At 51.0% G+C, this 16,959-nt stretch overlaps 1 protein-coding gene and 1 long non-coding RNA gene across 3 annotated transcripts in view; both read left to right on the top strand.

Moving 5' to 3' along the window:
• Positions 1–1,237: 1,237 nt before the first annotated feature.
• Positions 1,238–16,959, top strand: part of PPP2R2B (protein phosphatase 2 regulatory subunit Bbeta) — a 59,883-nt gene continuing 44,161 nt past the window's right edge. The window contains exons 1-2 of one of the 2 annotated variants that reach the window (XM_063169127.1): positions 1,238–1,369; positions 1,558–1,635. In XM_063169127.1, the coding sequence (XP_063025197.1) occupies positions 1,315–1,369; positions 1,558–1,635 (133 nt within the window). In that variant the 5' untranslated portion in view covers positions 1,238–1,314. Of the gene's footprint in view, positions 1,370–1,557; positions 1,636–4,013; positions 4,094–16,959 lie in introns of those variants that run through there. The other variant, XM_063169128.1, reaches the window with a different exon arrangement.
• LOC134424938 (uncharacterized) lies at positions 4,242–16,748 on the top strand. Its single transcript, XR_010029507.1, has 3 exons — positions 4,242–4,673; positions 15,125–15,312; positions 16,496–16,748. It is a non-coding gene; the product is annotated as an uncharacterized LOC134424938 (long non-coding RNA).

Below are 16,959 nucleotides of genomic sequence, written 5' to 3'. Positions count from 1 at the left end.
ATCAGTGTGAGAGCCACAGTGGTGAGGACAGAGCAAACCCTGTCAGAGACCGATGGGCAAAAAATGTATGGGTCAGCAGTGTTTATGAGAGTGAAGGTGTGAGACAGAGCCCTGCAAACTGCCCAGGTGTGAGACTCACTGTCACTCTTATCAGTTTCTGCCCAAGCTGCAGGAAGCACCACAGAGCCTCTGAAAAATGGCCGTCTCCTCATTGCTTAGATGCAGCATTTAATCCTCACCCTCCCCCTTTCATACCCTTAAAGCTTCATCTTTTCATTGTATTTGGCTTGAATAATCCAATAAAGCTCACTCTTGACTTTGTACCTTTTGTGTACTCCAGATGATTACATTACTTTTGATACATACCTGTATTAATATACAAAAACCTAAATAAAATCAGACAGAAATCTGACAAAGACATCCAGTTAGGCTACAGCACAGTCCATATAGGTTGGATGTATCCCCTGCTGGACATTATCTCCCAAGCCCATGTTTTCCTTTTCTTTTGTAGAGAAGTAACAAGTCTGTGTCTCCATGGCACAGCCCCAGACTGAGCCCAGTGTCACACCTGCCAACTGTGAAATACCTGCATTTTCTCTTACACATTACACCTGTGTGTGAAACAGCTGAGATGAAATTTACTGGTCCCCGTGGCTCCATTTTCCTGCTTTCCTCATGCCTGGAAATTCTTTGAGGTAAAATGTGTGCTAGGATGAAAAGAAACAAGTTGGCCTTTGAGGCAGTGGATTTTTTGTGGAACAGTGAAAACTATTACAGAAAGGGAAATTCTGCTGAGCTGTCAAGAAACAAGGAGCATTGGTAGATGAAATCCTAAATTCTCTCAGAGAGTCTTAACACAGAGTGTTGCTGCAGCAGCAAACACAGTTGAAAGCACTACAACTTAATGATATGCCTTTCAATGGAAATGTCTGTAGTAATCATTTAAGTGCAGTTATCAGGCACTTGTGATTGCAGGCAGATTTTGAGGAAAGTGTTATCATGTGTTGTAAAGCAGCTCCATGCTGCTTGGGTTCATTGCCAAGCAGCTCAGAATGACACTGACCACAAATGTGAAAAAAAATTCTTGTGGTTGTAGGAGCAGCTCCTTTTTTCTGTTTCACTCCTTTAAGTGAAATGCTGGGAATGACTGGAGCATCAGTATCATTGGTATTCTGACAGAGGAGGCTGTGACAAAGACACGACTGCAGGGCTCCTGACTCCTGCGCCGTGCCAGGGATGTGGAGGGGACGGGCTCTGCTCCCCACAGCCCTGCCATGGACGGGGGAACAGAGGCTCATTCATAGGGCAGGCACGATGCTCTTGGCTCTGCAGTGCTGGCTTTGCATGCTGCATGGAACCATGACACCGGGTGAGCAGATATAGATCTCCATGCAGAGACCGCGTGTGCATGTGTGTGCTTGTGTGTGTGCGTGTGTGTGCATGTGTGTGTGTGTGTGTGCATGTGTGTGCATGTGTGTGCCTGAACATCCATTTAAAAAAGGAGAAGCTATGTACCAATGGGATTGTATCTTCTTTCTGAACGTGTTTTCCTGGCAGGATTTGGAAGCCTCATGCAGGATGTGCTCTGGTGCTTCAGTCAAGTAAAAGGAGCCGTAGATGCTGGGGTGACAGAATGTAAGTTTATTTTTCCTTTTGTTGCTGCTACCAAAAATAACTTTTCACATACATCTTGCCCAGCTGGTGTGCAGGGAGGTCGTTTGTGTGCTGTTGGGACCTGCTGGCACAGAGCTAAGCCACACTCCTTGGTTTCTGCCCTCTTTATGTACTTGTGCATCTGAAAGAGATGGGTCTCCTAAATTAGCTATTGATCCAAGAATTCATTTGAAGGCATTATAGCTTAATCATATCAATAGCCTTTGAAATAGATTTTCTTTTGGTTTTCAGCTGTTATTTAGAGTTTTTCAGGGAATTATGAGACAGCTTCTGCCACTGTAACCTTTACCAGAATCAATTCTGGAGCTGAGAGGGACTATTGGACTATATTGGATTATATTTTGTTGTGGTCGTTGAAATGTGATGACTTTTTAAAAAGCACGGTCCTGTGAGACCAAGAGAACTGAGTTGGCCCTGTGAGAGCAGAGCTCTGCCTTCTCCTGCACAGCCCTGCTGGAGCACTGTCACCTGTCACCTGTCCTGCTTCAGGGGCAGCTCTGGACGCTGCTTTTGCAGGACAGGGTTTCAGCCTGTAATCTCTAGAGATTACAGTGGGGCACAACACTCTGAAGAATATCTAAAAATTTATTAAATCTCTAGAGAAAAACACCACTGTAGTGATTAAATAAAAAAAAAATTACTCATGTTTTGTTTTGTTGTTTTGGGTTTTTAAAAATTATTTACAAGGGTTTTGAGCTTTTACTGTAGAATCTGCAGATCACTGTAACTTGTCAGGAGTACTTGTTTTCTACTTCAGGATTAATGAATGTTAGGTTGCCTCTCTTGCTCTTGATTATTTTCTTAATATAACCACTTATCAGCTGAGGTCTGTAAGCTTTTTTTTTTTACCACTAGAGATTTAGTGGATGAACCCAGAGGCACGATGGCAGGAAAGGACTCCTGCAATTTTTTCTTGGGGTAATCTGGGCTCACAGAACAGTAAAGGTTGATGAATAATACTTAAAAGCTGTATTCAGTAAAACTGGTAATGAAAAGGTGATGCCGTTGGTGCATTTTACCTCAACAGGCACAAACAGCATGGCCATGGCTGAGGAGGGAGCTCACACGAGGGTTACACTGGGATGGGCTTTGGTTCTTGTGCTGGTGTGTGTTGGTGTGTGAGTGCACACGTGTATAGGTACTAATGTGTGTACACGAATTAACTCATAAGTGTGGTATTACAGATGCCCCACCTTCATCACTAGTTTATCCATAACTTGTTGCTATTATGCTAGCCTTTGCAACGCATTTTTGACCTTCAGAACTCTTGGTAATATCCAGGCATCCTGAACTTGCACAAAGTGATTTCTTCAGTGACTAGGAAGCACACAGTTGTGCATGGTCAGGTGAGAAGAGATATTGCTATTATTAAAATGCTCTGTGTGTTTGAATGTAGCAGAGCCTACCTCCCTCAGCAGAACGAACTCTCATTCTGGCTTTCAAATGATACTTCAAATGCTGCCAACAATAATTCTGCATTAATTTTGTGGTAATTTTGTGCTCTTATCTGCACAGAAGCCACACAAACAGATCTACACAAACCACCTCATTTTGTTCTTTCCTTGTTTCTTGCTTTAACTTGGAGAATGGTGTCACAGTCTGTGGTACTTGTCCGCATGAAACCAGGGGTGTAATGGATCCTTTAACTGAAGCAACTGTGGGGATGAATGAGCTCCCTTGTGCATAGATGGGAGGCCTGAGACATCTTTCAGCTGCTCAAACACTGACTTCAGTGTTAAATGTGAAGTACATGATGTTGCTGACTACCATTGTCATATCACAGTGCTTTCAACTACATTTCAGTACTGCCAAAAGCAAACAAGTTTTTGAGATCTTGCCTTATTCTGATGTATTGATTATTAGGGGTCTCGTGTAGAAAACGGATTAGCGAGAACTTTAGAGGTGGAACCTCCTCGAGGCTGGTGCGGGGCGGTGCGGGGCGGCTCGCTCGGCTCCGGGCGTGCGGCAGTGCCAGGACTCGCGTCCGTGCGGCCGGCCCCGCTGCTCGGGGATGCGGCCCCGGGGCGATGCGGCCCCGGGGCGATGCGGCCCCGGGGCGATGCGGCCTGCGCGGCCCCGACGGCGGCTCCGGGGCCCGGGACGCTGCGGCGGAGCGGGGCCGGCCGGGCGCGGGGCTCTGCGGCTCCCGGCGGGCCGGGCGCGGGCCCGGGGGTGTGTTGGCGGGCGGGACGGGCTTACTCAGCGCTCCCGGCCGCGCCGCACCCGCTGCGCTGCGCTCGGGACCGGCCCTCCCGCCCGGCAGCCCCGCCGCTCCGCGCGGCCCGGGGCGCCGCTCTCCCGCCGGTGTCGGCGGTGCCGTGGCTCGGCCCGGCGCGGAAGATGAAATGCCTGTCGCGGTACCTCCCGTACCTGCTCCGGCCGCACGGCGCGCTCCGCTCCGCCAGCTGCCACGCGCAAGGTACGCGGGGCGGGGGGAGCGGCGGTGATGCCGCTGCACGGCCGCGGGTGCGGGGGGTTTGCAATGTGGCTTTAAATGCATCCGGATATTCCCGAGGAAACGGAACAGTCCTGCCGTGCCCTGCCCGCCTCCGGGCAGCCGAGCCCTCTCCGCAGTCAGCAGAGCGCGTTTCCCGGTCTTGGCGAAACGGCTCTGCAGCAATTCGGGAGAAGGGAAGTGTTCGCAGCAGCGTTTCAACTTTGCATTTCCATCGTAGGAATGCAAAGTAGCGGGGCTGTGCTTGCCGAGACTTCCGTGGGACTCTCGCAGCGGAGAGCCCATTCTTGCGGATTCATCCCCGTGTGACGCGGGGTGAGCGCTGTCGGACGGGTCTACGGATCATCCGCAGGCACCAAACGGCAGCGTGGCATTCACATTCCCGGCACTGCTGCTCCCCGTGGGGAAACACTGCGGTTTTCCTCATTTGCCCTAAACAAAATCAGTTAGTGATGAAAACCATCACCCTGTCACCCAGTTTTCTGCAGACCCATCAGTCTGTGAACGCGCTGAGTTGCCAACCTGACCCAAGAGGAGAATCCAGGTAAACGCTGGAGGGAAGTTTGGTTCTATTTGGGAAGTTTGGCTGAGGGTGTGGAACGGAAGGGGCAGGCAAGGAGCACTTGGCAGCAGACGATCACACTCCAGGCTAAGTCATTACAGCTACTCGGGCTGCTGTAGTTCTATCCAAGCAGACAGTACAAACTTTTTTGTTTTAAAGTTTCTCTGAAGTTATAAGCAGATCAAATTATCCAAATAGATATCTGACTCTTAACTTCTTTCTTTGAGAATTTTCCTGAAGATTTCTTTTGTTTTCACGTTGACTTTATTCAAAGGTACAGTTCGTTAAGATATCCTGAGCAAGTCACTTCTCAATTATTGTATATGAACAAGTAACTCAGTGGAAAAGGACGTCTGTGTGCTGCTTAAAGGGAGGTCCTATGACAGGACTGAGGGGGAAAAAAAGGAGTTAAAAAATGTCACACTGGTGCTACTCAATTCTTCTCCATAGCAAGCAATATAGACAGAATGAAACTTGAACAGCACTCTTAGGCCATGATTAGATGTATATGATAAACTTGGGGTAAAACTGAGGTCTGGAGAGTTTAAAGGACCCTGTTCCACCCTAACTCATTAGCAAAATCAAAAAGAGAGACCAGGTAAGATCTGCCTGCCTGAAAAGGCAGTTTAATAAATAGCTTTTAAAAACCCGGTGGGGTAAATATTCTGTATTTGGCAATGAATGTTTCTTTGAAGGCCTCTGGAGAACTGGCCCGGTGCCGAGGCTCTGCCCGGGCTGCAGCTGCGGGGACACAGGGCAGGGACTGTGCAGGGAGGGCGAGCCCGGCTGGGGACACGGAGCCCTTGTCCTCGGGCTGCAGCACCCCCCGAGAGAGGGGGCACGGCCTCCGGGGTGTCCCGGGCTGCAGGACGGGCCGTGCCCGCTGCCTGGGCCGTGCCCGCTGCCTGGGCGGTGCCCGCTGCCTGGGCCGTGCCCGCTGCCCGGGCGGTGCCCTCTGCCCGGGCGGTGCCCTCTGCCTGGGCGGTGCCCTCTGCCTGGGCGGTGCCCGCTGCCTGGGCCGTGCCCGCTGCCTGGGCGGTGCCCTCTGCCTGGGCGGTGCCCGCTGCCTGGGCGGTGCCCGCTGCCCGGGCGGTGCCCGCTGCCCGGGCGGTGCCCGCTGCCCGGGCGGTGCCCTCTGCCCGGGCGGTGCCCGCTGCCCGGGCGGTGCCCGCTGCCCGGGCCGTGCCCTCTGCCTGGGCCGTGCCCGCTGCCTGGGCCGTGCCCTCTGCCCGGGCAGTGCCCGCTGGCCGGGCCGTGCCCGCTGGCCGGGCCGTGCCTGCTGCCTGGGTGCCAGCGCGGTGCCCGGAGTGCGGCTGGCAGAGCAGCTCGGCTGGCAGAGCAGCTCTCCCGGCCCCGGGCAGCTCTCCTCCCATCCGCGGTCCAGGTCTGCCGGCAGCACTTGGAACAGAATTTACATTTGATCTTCAGAAATTACATGAGCTTCCAAATTACACCCCAAATGTCAGGAGAGCAGCGCAGGTGAATTCTGGTCCCTACTGCTTGGTAAGTCACAGCAACTCCCCTGTCATCTTTTGAGTAGCTCCTGTGTCTTTTCCTGTTTGGAAGTTATGATAATTTCCAGAATATTTGTATAGTAGTACTCTGGCCCACAAATGCTCCAAAGAGTGGAGCGATGCCTGCATTTCAGTAGCCCTGAGGTAACTCTGTTTGTTTTCTCTGAAGCTTTTTACAACTTTCTGGTTTTTCACATTTCTCAATTTGTGTCTAGGCTCTGAAGCAGCATTTTAGGAAGTTCCCGTGGAGGTGACATGAAAGCTGGGATGTTCAGTCGCTTATGTTAGAGCTGATACTAAAGCTTTGCTCAAAGGTGCCCTTAAGCTAGATGGTGAGCTTTGTAGGGGTCTTTAAGATGAAAGCTCACCCAGAGGCACCTTAAAGCTAAGCTCTTTACCTTAGGGGCACCTCTAGGCTAGGCTTTTGGCCTTTTAAATACTTTCAAGTGATGCATGTAAAAAGTAATAATTATTTCCTCATATGCTCCAGACAGCAGGTTCCTCCCTGGATAACCCCAGGAAGTGTGGTCAGGTTTCAGTGGGGTCAGTAGGGCGGGCCAATTAAGGACGTGAAGGAAGGTTCTGCCTGGGAACTGATTCAAATGTGCCCCAAAGCTCCTGGTCCTGGTGCCAGCTCAGAGCTGGGATGGAGCTGGCTGGGGCCGACAGGCTGCTCAGGCCTGGCACAGAGCAAACCTCTGTCCACAAGCACGAGAGTCCTCACACAAAACCCATCACCTGGAGTGAACCTAAAATAGTCAATTTTCTGGTTTGGAGACTTTGCCTTTGTTTTTATGATGACTATTACACTTACCACCAGGTTGTCAGTTTTGTTGTTGCTCTGTTGACCACAAGTGGGTTTATTTTCCTAGTGAGTCATTCCAACCTGAGTTAATCAGGCACCAGCGGCTGTGAGCTTCATGGAAGTCCTTATGACTCTGGAGAGAAAACCACAGAAATTGAGTTTACAGCAGACCTAATTTTACAAGATGGTGTGTGAATTAGAGGAACAGTGTGATTGCAAAAGCATGCAAATATAGTTTGGTATAATTAATAGTCTATAATTACATGAATAGAGGCCATTAGTGTAAGGCTGATGGAGAAGAACACTGAGTTAAGATTGAGCTTTCTACGATGATTACATATCCTGATTTAGCTATTTTTCAGTTTCTCATTCTGAATGCTGCATCAACCCCTGCTTTTGAGTGAACGTCAGACTGGCTTTAATTTCAGGTCTCACATTTATCAGGACACGCACCACATGCAAGAGTCCAACTGCCTGGTCAGTTCATTCCCTAATAGCAAATGAGGTTAATTCTCTGTGGCCACAAAGAACTGGATTTTGGCTAGGGGGAAAATGGCTAATTCCCTATCCCAAACACAAGGCACAGTGTCAAACTGAAGCAGAGTGGAAATTATTGCTTCTCCCAGTGAGCTTAAGGGCTTGTTTCTGCGATACCCATTCCTTCTCCTTTATGTCTGCTTGCCCGAGGGGGATCCCAGAGGGCGGCCCCGTTGCTGTGGCAGGGCCTGGCGTGAGGCAGGGGCTGTGCCACAGCAGGGGCAGGACAGATGCAGGTGATCCTTGGGCTGCTTTAACTGGAGACACGAGGAGCTGTGTCCTGGCAGGACGTGGTGGGGAGCTCCCATGCCAGAGGTGCTGCTCAGAACACGATGGGATGCCCAACCCACAGCCTCAGGTGCATTATGAACATTAATTTGTTCCCGTTCCCCTGTGACCCTCTGAGTGAGAGAGGGAGCATTGCTGAGGGCATCGTTGGGGTGTTCTCCTGGGGTGGGCAGGGGGTAAGGCCGGCCCCGCCCCGCCGGCCCCGCCCCGCCGGCCCCGCCCCGCCGGCCCCGCCCCCCTACGCTCCAGTCGGCGGCCGCGCGGGGGCGCTCTCGGTGCCCGCGGGGTCCCGGTGCCCGGGGCGGTGCCGGCGCTCGGAGGGTCCCGGTTGCTCGGGGGGTACCGGTGCCCGGGGCGGTCTCGGTGCCCGGGGCGGTGCCGGTGCTCGGGCGGTCCCGGTGCTCTCGGGATCTCTGTGCCGGGGAGCGCCGCCAGCCTCGGCGGGCGGGCGGAGTTCTCCGGGCAGGGCCGCGTCCCGGTGCACGGCTGCCGTGGGAGCTGCGGCCGCTGCGGCTCCGTCCGTTCGCCTCTCCCCGCCGGGCCTGACCCCTCCGGACCTGACATCGCTCCGGGATGCTCGGGGGGCCCCGCCGCGGCCCGCTCCGACCGGCGCTGACCCGCGAGACGAGCGCTCGACTTTGATGACACGAAATGTCGCTGAGGGATTTTTTTCTCAAAAATACTTTTAGTTGTGAGTGCTCCATCCTGGCGTTGGAAGATTTTGAAAATTATTTTTTTTTTCTCCCCCGGTCTGTGTCGGGATGCTGCTCCCCACACCTCTCCCTCTGATCCAATTCCTGAGTGACCATCGGCCTCTGCAGGCTTCCTGGGGCTCAGACTCCCTGCAATTTTCCATGTCGAACGGCTCCAACAAAAGCATAAGCTGAATTATAAGCACATTTCCAAGATATCTCTGGAGATATTTCCATTCTGTGACTGTATTTTCCTCACTACAGATGGGTTCAGCTGTAGCTTCCCAGCGTTCCCCTGTTGTCTATATTTAGTTAGTGCTTAAATCAGCACAAAGGTGCCTTCTGTCATCCCTCCCACTCGGAAGGGACCTGATGGAGGTTGCAGGGAAATGCTTCAGAGCGAGAGGGAAGAGCAGCTGGCGGGGGCTGAGCTTCAGAGCAGATCTCGGGCTGCGGCTGCCTTTAATGGAGTTATTTTAGGCACTTGTGGGGAAGGCAGGATGCTGAGTGTGGTGTGGTCAGCATGACCCACCAATAGGAAGAACCAGGGAAATTGTCTCTGTTGTCCCTGCCACGGGCAGCTTTGTCTATCGGTGGAACTGCTGGAACCATTCTCCTGCCCAGGGCCAGATCCAAGGGTGCCCATTTAGCTCAGCATCAGGGGCTGCATTTGACAGGGCCATGGGCACAGCTCAGTGTCTCTGATCAGACCCACAGATGTGTTTATCTGCTGTACTGGCTCAGTAGAGCAGATGGGAAATACCCAGCAACTGCCTGCAGCCCCTTGGGTTCTGGGTGCCATCTCTACCAAGCCCACCCAGGACTGCCACAGGTCACCACATGAAGGGTCACAAGGCCACACATGGCACTCAATGACAACATTAAAAAACCCGATAGTTTGAGATTTAACCGTTGTTTCCTCTGCAGGCAGCTTTGCAAAACAAGATCACCAAAAAGGTCTGAAATTCCTCAAATATGCTGCTGTGGTGGAGCTGTGCGGGGATGTACATGAGATGCTGTACATGAGATGCTGCTCTTACTGTGAACTCCTCGTGTTACTCCAGCCACTCCACAAACCATGTTTGATACTACAGTCTAAATAATTTTCTGACATGGATTACAAAAGAAAGCCAGGCTGTCAGAGGCTGATTTGGCTATATTTGGGAAATAAACACCCAGCTTTGTAAAGCCATATGGCGGATTTATTCGCAATCAGCAGTTCCTTTCAAATGCAAGTTCATGTCATTTAGTAATACATTTTCCAGCATACAGCTCAGCACTCTGTCCCTCTGTTTCCTCTTGCAGCGTGTGCTCTGGGAGCGGTCAGCTGACTGCAGCCACGGGCCACCTCCTGTCTCAGCAATGCACACTCAGCACTATAATTAAGCACTTACATTAGTGACTTCTTACCAGCTCCTGTGGATTTCATCAGCAGTTTTTGTCCCTGCTCGTTTCCAGTGCTGCTGGCTGCTATTTTACTTTCTGTGCAGTGTTGCACAGCAGTGCAGCTTTTGGCTTGGGTTCTTCTGAAATGGGGCTGTAAGACCCTGCATGGAAAGTGTGTCTGGGCAGCTGTCAGAGGCACTCTCCTGCACAGCCTCACCTGCCTGTCCTGGCCACTCGGGGCTGGGGGTCTCAGAGGCTCTGTGGGAACGGGGATGGGGGACATCCTCCTTGTGCTCTGTGGGAATGGGGATGGGGGACATCCTCCTTGTGCTCTGTGGGAATGGGGATGGGGGACATCCTCCTTGTGCTCTGTGGGCCGGGGCAGTCACATCCCCAGGGAGGGGCTCTGTGCTCAGAGCCGGTGCCAGAGATGCTGGCAGCAGCTCCTGGTGAGGCTCATAGGCAGGCAGGTGTGCTGGGCACCTGGCCAGGGCACAGCCAGTGCCCATCATGGCTCGGGGGTTTGTGGAGGGGTGAGAGCTCAAGTGGCTGCTCCCCGTGCTGGGGCAGCCCGAGTCCCCAGCATGGGGCCCTGGGGGACGTCAGGACAAGCCACCAGCTTGAAGATCTGGAGCTCTGCAGCTCGTGGGTGGAGAATGTCAGGAGGTGCTGGGAGGTGCTCATTTCCACGGGATGAAGGATGGCAGTGCCAATTCCTGGTGCGGGTGCAGGCCCTAGGACAGGTGCAGAGCAAGGAGCAGGGCTTGGCCCCGTGTGGGGTGAGCCCAGGGCTGTTGTGTGCTGCCAGGGGTGTTCTGCGCCTTCCCTGAAGGCAAACAGTTCCCCACAGTTCCCCGTGTTTTTCTGAGGGTTCTGTGCCCTGACTGTGCACATGCACAGCTGCACAGCAAAGGCATTGCCTGCAGAATTACACTCCCCTGCTGCTTGGGCTGCCCTGAAATCCTCTTCTCCTTTTTGTACTGGCTTTGTAATTTCTCAAGGGTAGTTGTCCTTGAGAGGAAAGATATTTCAGGTTTGCTGTGCTTGACCTCAATCCCCATGTTGTTGAAACTTAAAAGCCGTAAAATTCACACTGATGAATTTTCACGTGTGACTCTGCCAAGGCTGCGGAGAATGTTTTTGATGGAGTGTCATGCCCATATTTTTCTGACACCCATTTTTGGAGGGCAGGAGTGAGGGGAACCTTGCTGTTACATCTTTGACATTCTGTTCCCATAAATTTGGGTCTCAGGAAATGAAGCACCAGAGCACCTTTATCAAAGCCCATTGGCCAAAGATGTGTATGGTGGTGGTGGATAGGTCTAAAATAGACTCTGCAGTCAGCTGGACGAAAAGTGACTCTTCCTTGTAAGTTAAGGCAGGTTGGCGTGGAAGGGCTGAGCGAGCTGAGTGTGGGAAGTGCTGGGGTGGAGCTGGGGAGCCACGAGCTGCCAGGGGAGTGCCCATGGTTCGTGTGGGGTGCTCTGCCTTCTGCCCAGGATATCCTGTTGTGGCTCTGTGTGCTCTGCCCAGGGGCACGGGGAGCTGCTGATGTGTGTGCCCTCCTGTGAAATGCACTGTTCAGCTCTTTGTTAGAGCACCAGCACTTGCTCCAAGTCAGCAATCCAGGTAAGAGTGCTGCGAGCTGGCAGCAGCAGCTGCAGGGTGTGAGGGATGGGTGTGCAGCATTCCATGGGCTGGGTGTCCACACAACACACGCATGCATGGACAGTGCTCATGATAATGATTCAATTACTCTTCATGCACAGATGTTTCTGCCTTTAAATGTTCAGAAATCACTCACAAGCATAACAGGAATTGAATCAGTTTTGTTATTCAATTGGATTAAAGTAGCTGTATTCCCATGTTTACGAGGGCAATTGGATTTAATGTTACTTTGCATATTGTTCCACTCTCATCTTCGGGGAGTTGTTGTCTGTTTTAGGAAGTAATTTTTTTTTAAAGGACAATAAAATCTTAATGATCACATCATCACATTTCAATGTAGACTTCTATGCCTAATGTCATAGTGACCTCATTGCTGATGTTGTTATATGAACAGGAAAAAGGAAAAAGCCTCGGGAAAAAGCCTTTTTCAGGAAAAAGCCTTGGGAAAGGCCCGTGTGTGTTCCAGTGTGCTGCAGCCCATGTGCTGCTGCTTGATTCATGGCTGGGCTGGGGCTATTAGATCTCCTTCCCCCAGGCATTTTATAATCTGTTTAACATAACACAGTCGTTTGTCTTGTTTGCTGACTGCGTAACAGATGGATATGTGATTTTCATAATTACTATACGAACATTAATAAGATGTGATATCTTTTATTATGTAACAGTTTTCCAGGTTTATTTTTCCAAATGACATGATGGAGATTATATGTAGATATTAGTGACATACAAATATTAGTTTTACAGCATTTACATTCTGAGAAGTCAGGCAAACTTGTAAGGCTCCTCATGGTGTCTCTTGTTTTTCTTTTTCCCCTCCCCTAAGCTGTACTTCATGAAGATTCTTAGGTAGCACAATTGGGTTTATGTCTTGTTTATGTTTTGCTGTGTTATGTTTTCCTTAGTGTAAGGAAAGCCTAGACCACATCCTAGGCCAGCCTCTATATTTATCCTGGCAGTGCAGGTTCTTCCAGCCCGTTTCTGTCCTCGTGTGATGCTATCATCCCATTTTCCTGCTGGACATCTCCAAAAGTGGGAATCAGTGTGAGCAAGCAGGGAGGCTGTACACCACACAGAAGGGAAAGTTTCTCTCTCTGCAGCCAGGGCTGTTCCTGGGAGCTCTCCCTGCTCCGTGGTGAGGAGGAGCTGCAGACAGGAGGGCAGTTTTCCTGGGGGCACTGGGAGCCTGCAGACAGGAGGGCAGTTTTCCTGGGGGCACTGGGAGCCTGCAGACAGGAGGGCAGTTTTCCTGGGGGCACTGGGAGCCTGCAGACAGGAGGGCAGTTTTCCTGGGGGCACTGGGAGCCTGCAGACAGGAGGGCAGTTTTCCTGGAGGCACTGGGAGCCTGGAGGTTTTCCTGGGGGCACTGGGGGGCTGGCAGTGCCAGGCAGGGCTCCCAAAGCCACACCTGGCCCTGGCAGTGGCACTTCACAAAGGAGGTATATTTTTGTTTTGTGATGAAGCAGCCCCTTCTGCTACCTGGGAGGGGACCAGCAGGTGCCAGGGGTGGGGACCCTGGCCAGGCCCAGTGCCACCTTTGCCAAGCTGCTGGTTTTTGCTGGAGACACCCGGAGGACCCCAGGAACGATGGGTCAGGCTGGCGTGCTGAATTTCAGGTGATCCCAGAGAATGAATGCTGACCTGGGGTGGGGCGCAGGGCAGGGCTGGGCAGGGCAGAGCTGGAGCTGAAAGGCTGGAGCTGCTCCCTGTTTGTGGCTCTGAGTCACGGAGGAGTAGTGCAAATAACTGGATTTAGGACCATGTGCACATCAGAAATGTTGAACAGGATCAGTATAACACTCCCCGGCCCTCTGTCAATGCAGGAGCTTGAACACAAACTCAGTTTAGACTGACACGTTCCCTTCTTGGGCCCTCTGTTGTTTTGGATCTGCTGTAATGCATTAATGTGGAAACAGTAGGTGAGCTGATCACTCCTGACAGGCTCTCTTGGTTCCCCAGTTCTCAGCGTTGCAGCAGCAGCTGTATTTTGCTGTATCCCATTTTGCACTTTCCACCAGGCTGATTTTGGGTCACCATCCATCCTTCTGACAGTTGTGGAACTTCAGCTAATCCCTGTGCAGGTCAGGAGTGCTGCTCTGCCAGACATACAGTTTCCTTTCCTTTGGGGAGTTTACTCTGACTGATTTGCCTTTTTGCTTTCCATTTTGTAAGGCTGGCCAGGCTATGTCTGTGTGCTCCACTCTGCTGCTGATGGGTGACATCTGAGGACAAGCACAATGATTTTTATGAGATAGTAATCCCAGCATCAGATTCCCAATGCTCTGAAACTTACTGTGTTTGTGCTGCAAGACATGTGCAGCCCTATTTTAATTTATAGCGTGATTTCATTACTTTTTGATGTGGGACATACTCAATTAACTGAAGGCTGTGAAGTAATTGCAGTTTAGGAAATACAATTCACAGTGACCTGGATGTGTTTCATTGGTGAACATTCTTCCAAGTAAAATCCACCTTTGAGGCCATATGAAATTTTGCATATTAGTTTTGCTAATTTAAGAGAATAAATACTAAATATTCATTCTTGCAAATAATATCCCAGGATATGTGGGGAAGCATCTGAGTGTCCAATGTAAATACATTACATGATAAAGTTTGCTTTTTCAGCCCTCAGACTGATTCCTGTTTCTCTTTTGTTAGTTCTGATCATCAGCTGATGGATTAACAGTTTGCAAATTGTTGTTTGTTTAATAGTTTTAAAGGTTACAGGTTTTTAGTTTGTTTGTTTGTTTTATTACTGTGGTGTGTGATTGTAATCTGTGCTCTGTGGAGCTGGTTTTTGCCTTTGCCCTGGTGCCTGATGTGTTTGAGGCACAGGGTGGGGAAGGCAGTGCCACTGCCCTGATGCCCAGGGGAGGGTCTGGCTGGGCTGTGAGGGGCTGGGGCAGGGGGTCCCACAGACCCAACTTGTGCCCTGTGCCCAGGGCTGAGAGACCCGCACCCATGCCCAGGGCTGAGAGACCCGCACCCATGCCCAGGGCTCCCACAGACCCAACTCGTGCCCCGTGCCCAGGGCTGAGAGACCCGCACTGGTGCCCAAGGCTCCCACAGACCCGCACCCATGCCCAGGGCTCCCACAGACCTGCACCCATGCCCAGGGCTCCCACAGACCTGCACCCATGCCCAGGGCTCCCACAGACCCGCACCCATGCCCAGGGCTCCCACAGACCCGCACTCATGCCCAGGGCTCCCACAGACCCGCACTGGTGCCCAGGGCTCCCACAGACCCGCACTGGTGCCCAGGGCTCCCACAGACCCTCACCCATGCCCAGGGCTCCCACAGACCCGCACCCATGCCCAGGGCTGAGAGACCCGCACTGGTGCCCAGGGCTCCCACAGACCCGCACCCATGCCCAGGGCTCCCACAGACCCGCACCCATGCCCAGGGCTCCCACAGACCCAACTCGTGCCCAGGGCTCCCACAGACCCGCACTGGTGCCCTGAAATGAGTTTCACTGCAGACACCCCGTCAGTGCCTGTCAGTTTTGGCCTTCCACTGTCACCCGCGGTCGGGTTTGTCACTCCAGGTAAAACCCAAACCCAGAGGAGCAGACAGAACACAGACTTGGACAAGCCTTGACTGCAGCATGGCTCAGAGTAGCTGTTTCCAAGAAAAAACTTCTTCCTCAGCATAGACTGTGCTGCACTGGCTCAGATGCTCCAGTGCTGAAGCATGTGGCCTTAATCTTCAGAAGTGGCAAATCCTATTTACTGTGTAAGTATTTAAGCTAATTATATCTCTGATGTGAGGAACATGTGACAAACTGTTCACACTGTATCCTTTAAAAGACATTGATGTCTCAGACCCTCATGAAATATTCTGTTCCTCATTCCATTCTCGGCATGTGGTATGTGCTCTGCAGTGTAATTAGCAATAGTATAACTTACTAATAATATAGAGGTAATAAGTATGTTATGGCTGGATCATCTGTAGAATAGAATAAGAAATAATTCATAGCAAGTTTTTCCTGCAAGCACCATGTTTATGTTGCTGTTGCACAGGTGCATTATATTGTTGCTGTGCAGCTGTTGCATTATAGGAGAAATCTGAGGAACAGGAACACGTCTGGGCTTTTCTAAATCCTGGCATCAAATGCTTAGTAGGGAAAGACTGAACGTGAAGAAAGCTGCTAAAATGTGGCAGAAGCTGGTTGGTCTAATGCAGGCAGGAGGGAGAGCCTTGGGGAGCAGCTGCTCCCAGGCCAGGCTGCTGTGTGGCAGAGCTCGTTACTGGCACGCTGTTAATCACGTACAGCCTGCACCAGCACCTGTAACTGCACGGCAGGGTCAAGGCCAAGCAGATCAATTTATCATTTGACCTTTGGGAAGCACAAGTCTTCACCTGCTTTGCATTCAATGAACTGATTCTTCCCTTTCTGCCCTGAGGCCCCGACTCTTGTTCCCCGCCATATGGGAAGGGGAGGGCTGCAGCTTGTCCTCTGCATGCAACCTGGCTTCCCAATTTTCTTGATCTTGGTTTAATCTGGTAAATTATTTGCCTTCCTCAAGTAATGCTAATTAAGGTTCATATGACTGGGACTTCATCACAGATGTGGGTTATGGCTTCCCCAGCTTGCTTATGTGACTTACAGGAGAAAATGTGAAAAACAAATTGGCTTAGTCAGTGAAATCCCAGTCAGGTCCTGCTGCAGGAGCACGAAGGTAGGGCTCCAGAGGAGCTATCCCTCAGTTCAACAATAGAAATAAATCTTACTGGTTTAAAAGAAATTTTGTTATCTATATTTAATGGTTAAAGGATGAGGGTATTATTCAAAGAGTAATTAGGAAAATAGGTTGAGTGCTCATGGATGGGAGAGTAAAATAAATGCTGTGAAGGAAGTTCTGTACTGAGCATAAAATTGGTAGTTTGATTCAATTATTCTTCACACACTGTTTAGATCCCACAGAAAGCTGAGCATGGAACTCTTCAGGCTCTCTAATTGAAGCAAAAATCACTGGAGTGGAAAGTGTCCTGGCTCTTGAGGAGATGTCAAAGTACAGAACATGGCAGACACCTGGGGGTTTGGGAAACTGTGACAGCTACAAGCCGACCTTTGGCAAATTTAATCTGCAAATGGATTCCTGCTTAGGACAGCTAATGCTTTTAGTTATTGTAAAGGCTTGTTCCTGGATTTTAAAAAGCTGAGAATAAATGGATTTCATGATGCAGCTCCTATGCGTGTTGCATAACAAACAGGTAACTTCTGGATCTGTTTAAATGATACACTGTACTGAAAAACTTTGCAGAACTTATGAATACATAAATAGAGTTCATGCACAATGGGGGAATAATTTTTGCTACTTAAAAAAGGAGAAGGGACTTGGCACTTGTTAAAATGAAAATACACTGAAGATGGTGCCT

This window comes from Melospiza melodia, chromosome 14, assembly GCF_035770615.1.
Source record: "Melospiza melodia melodia isolate bMelMel2 chromosome 14, bMelMel2.pri, whole genome shotgun sequence".
NCBI classification, from domain to species: Eukaryota; Metazoa; Chordata; class Aves; order Passeriformes; family Passerellidae; genus Melospiza; species Melospiza melodia.
This window is presented reverse-complemented; position numbering and strand designations above follow the sequence as displayed.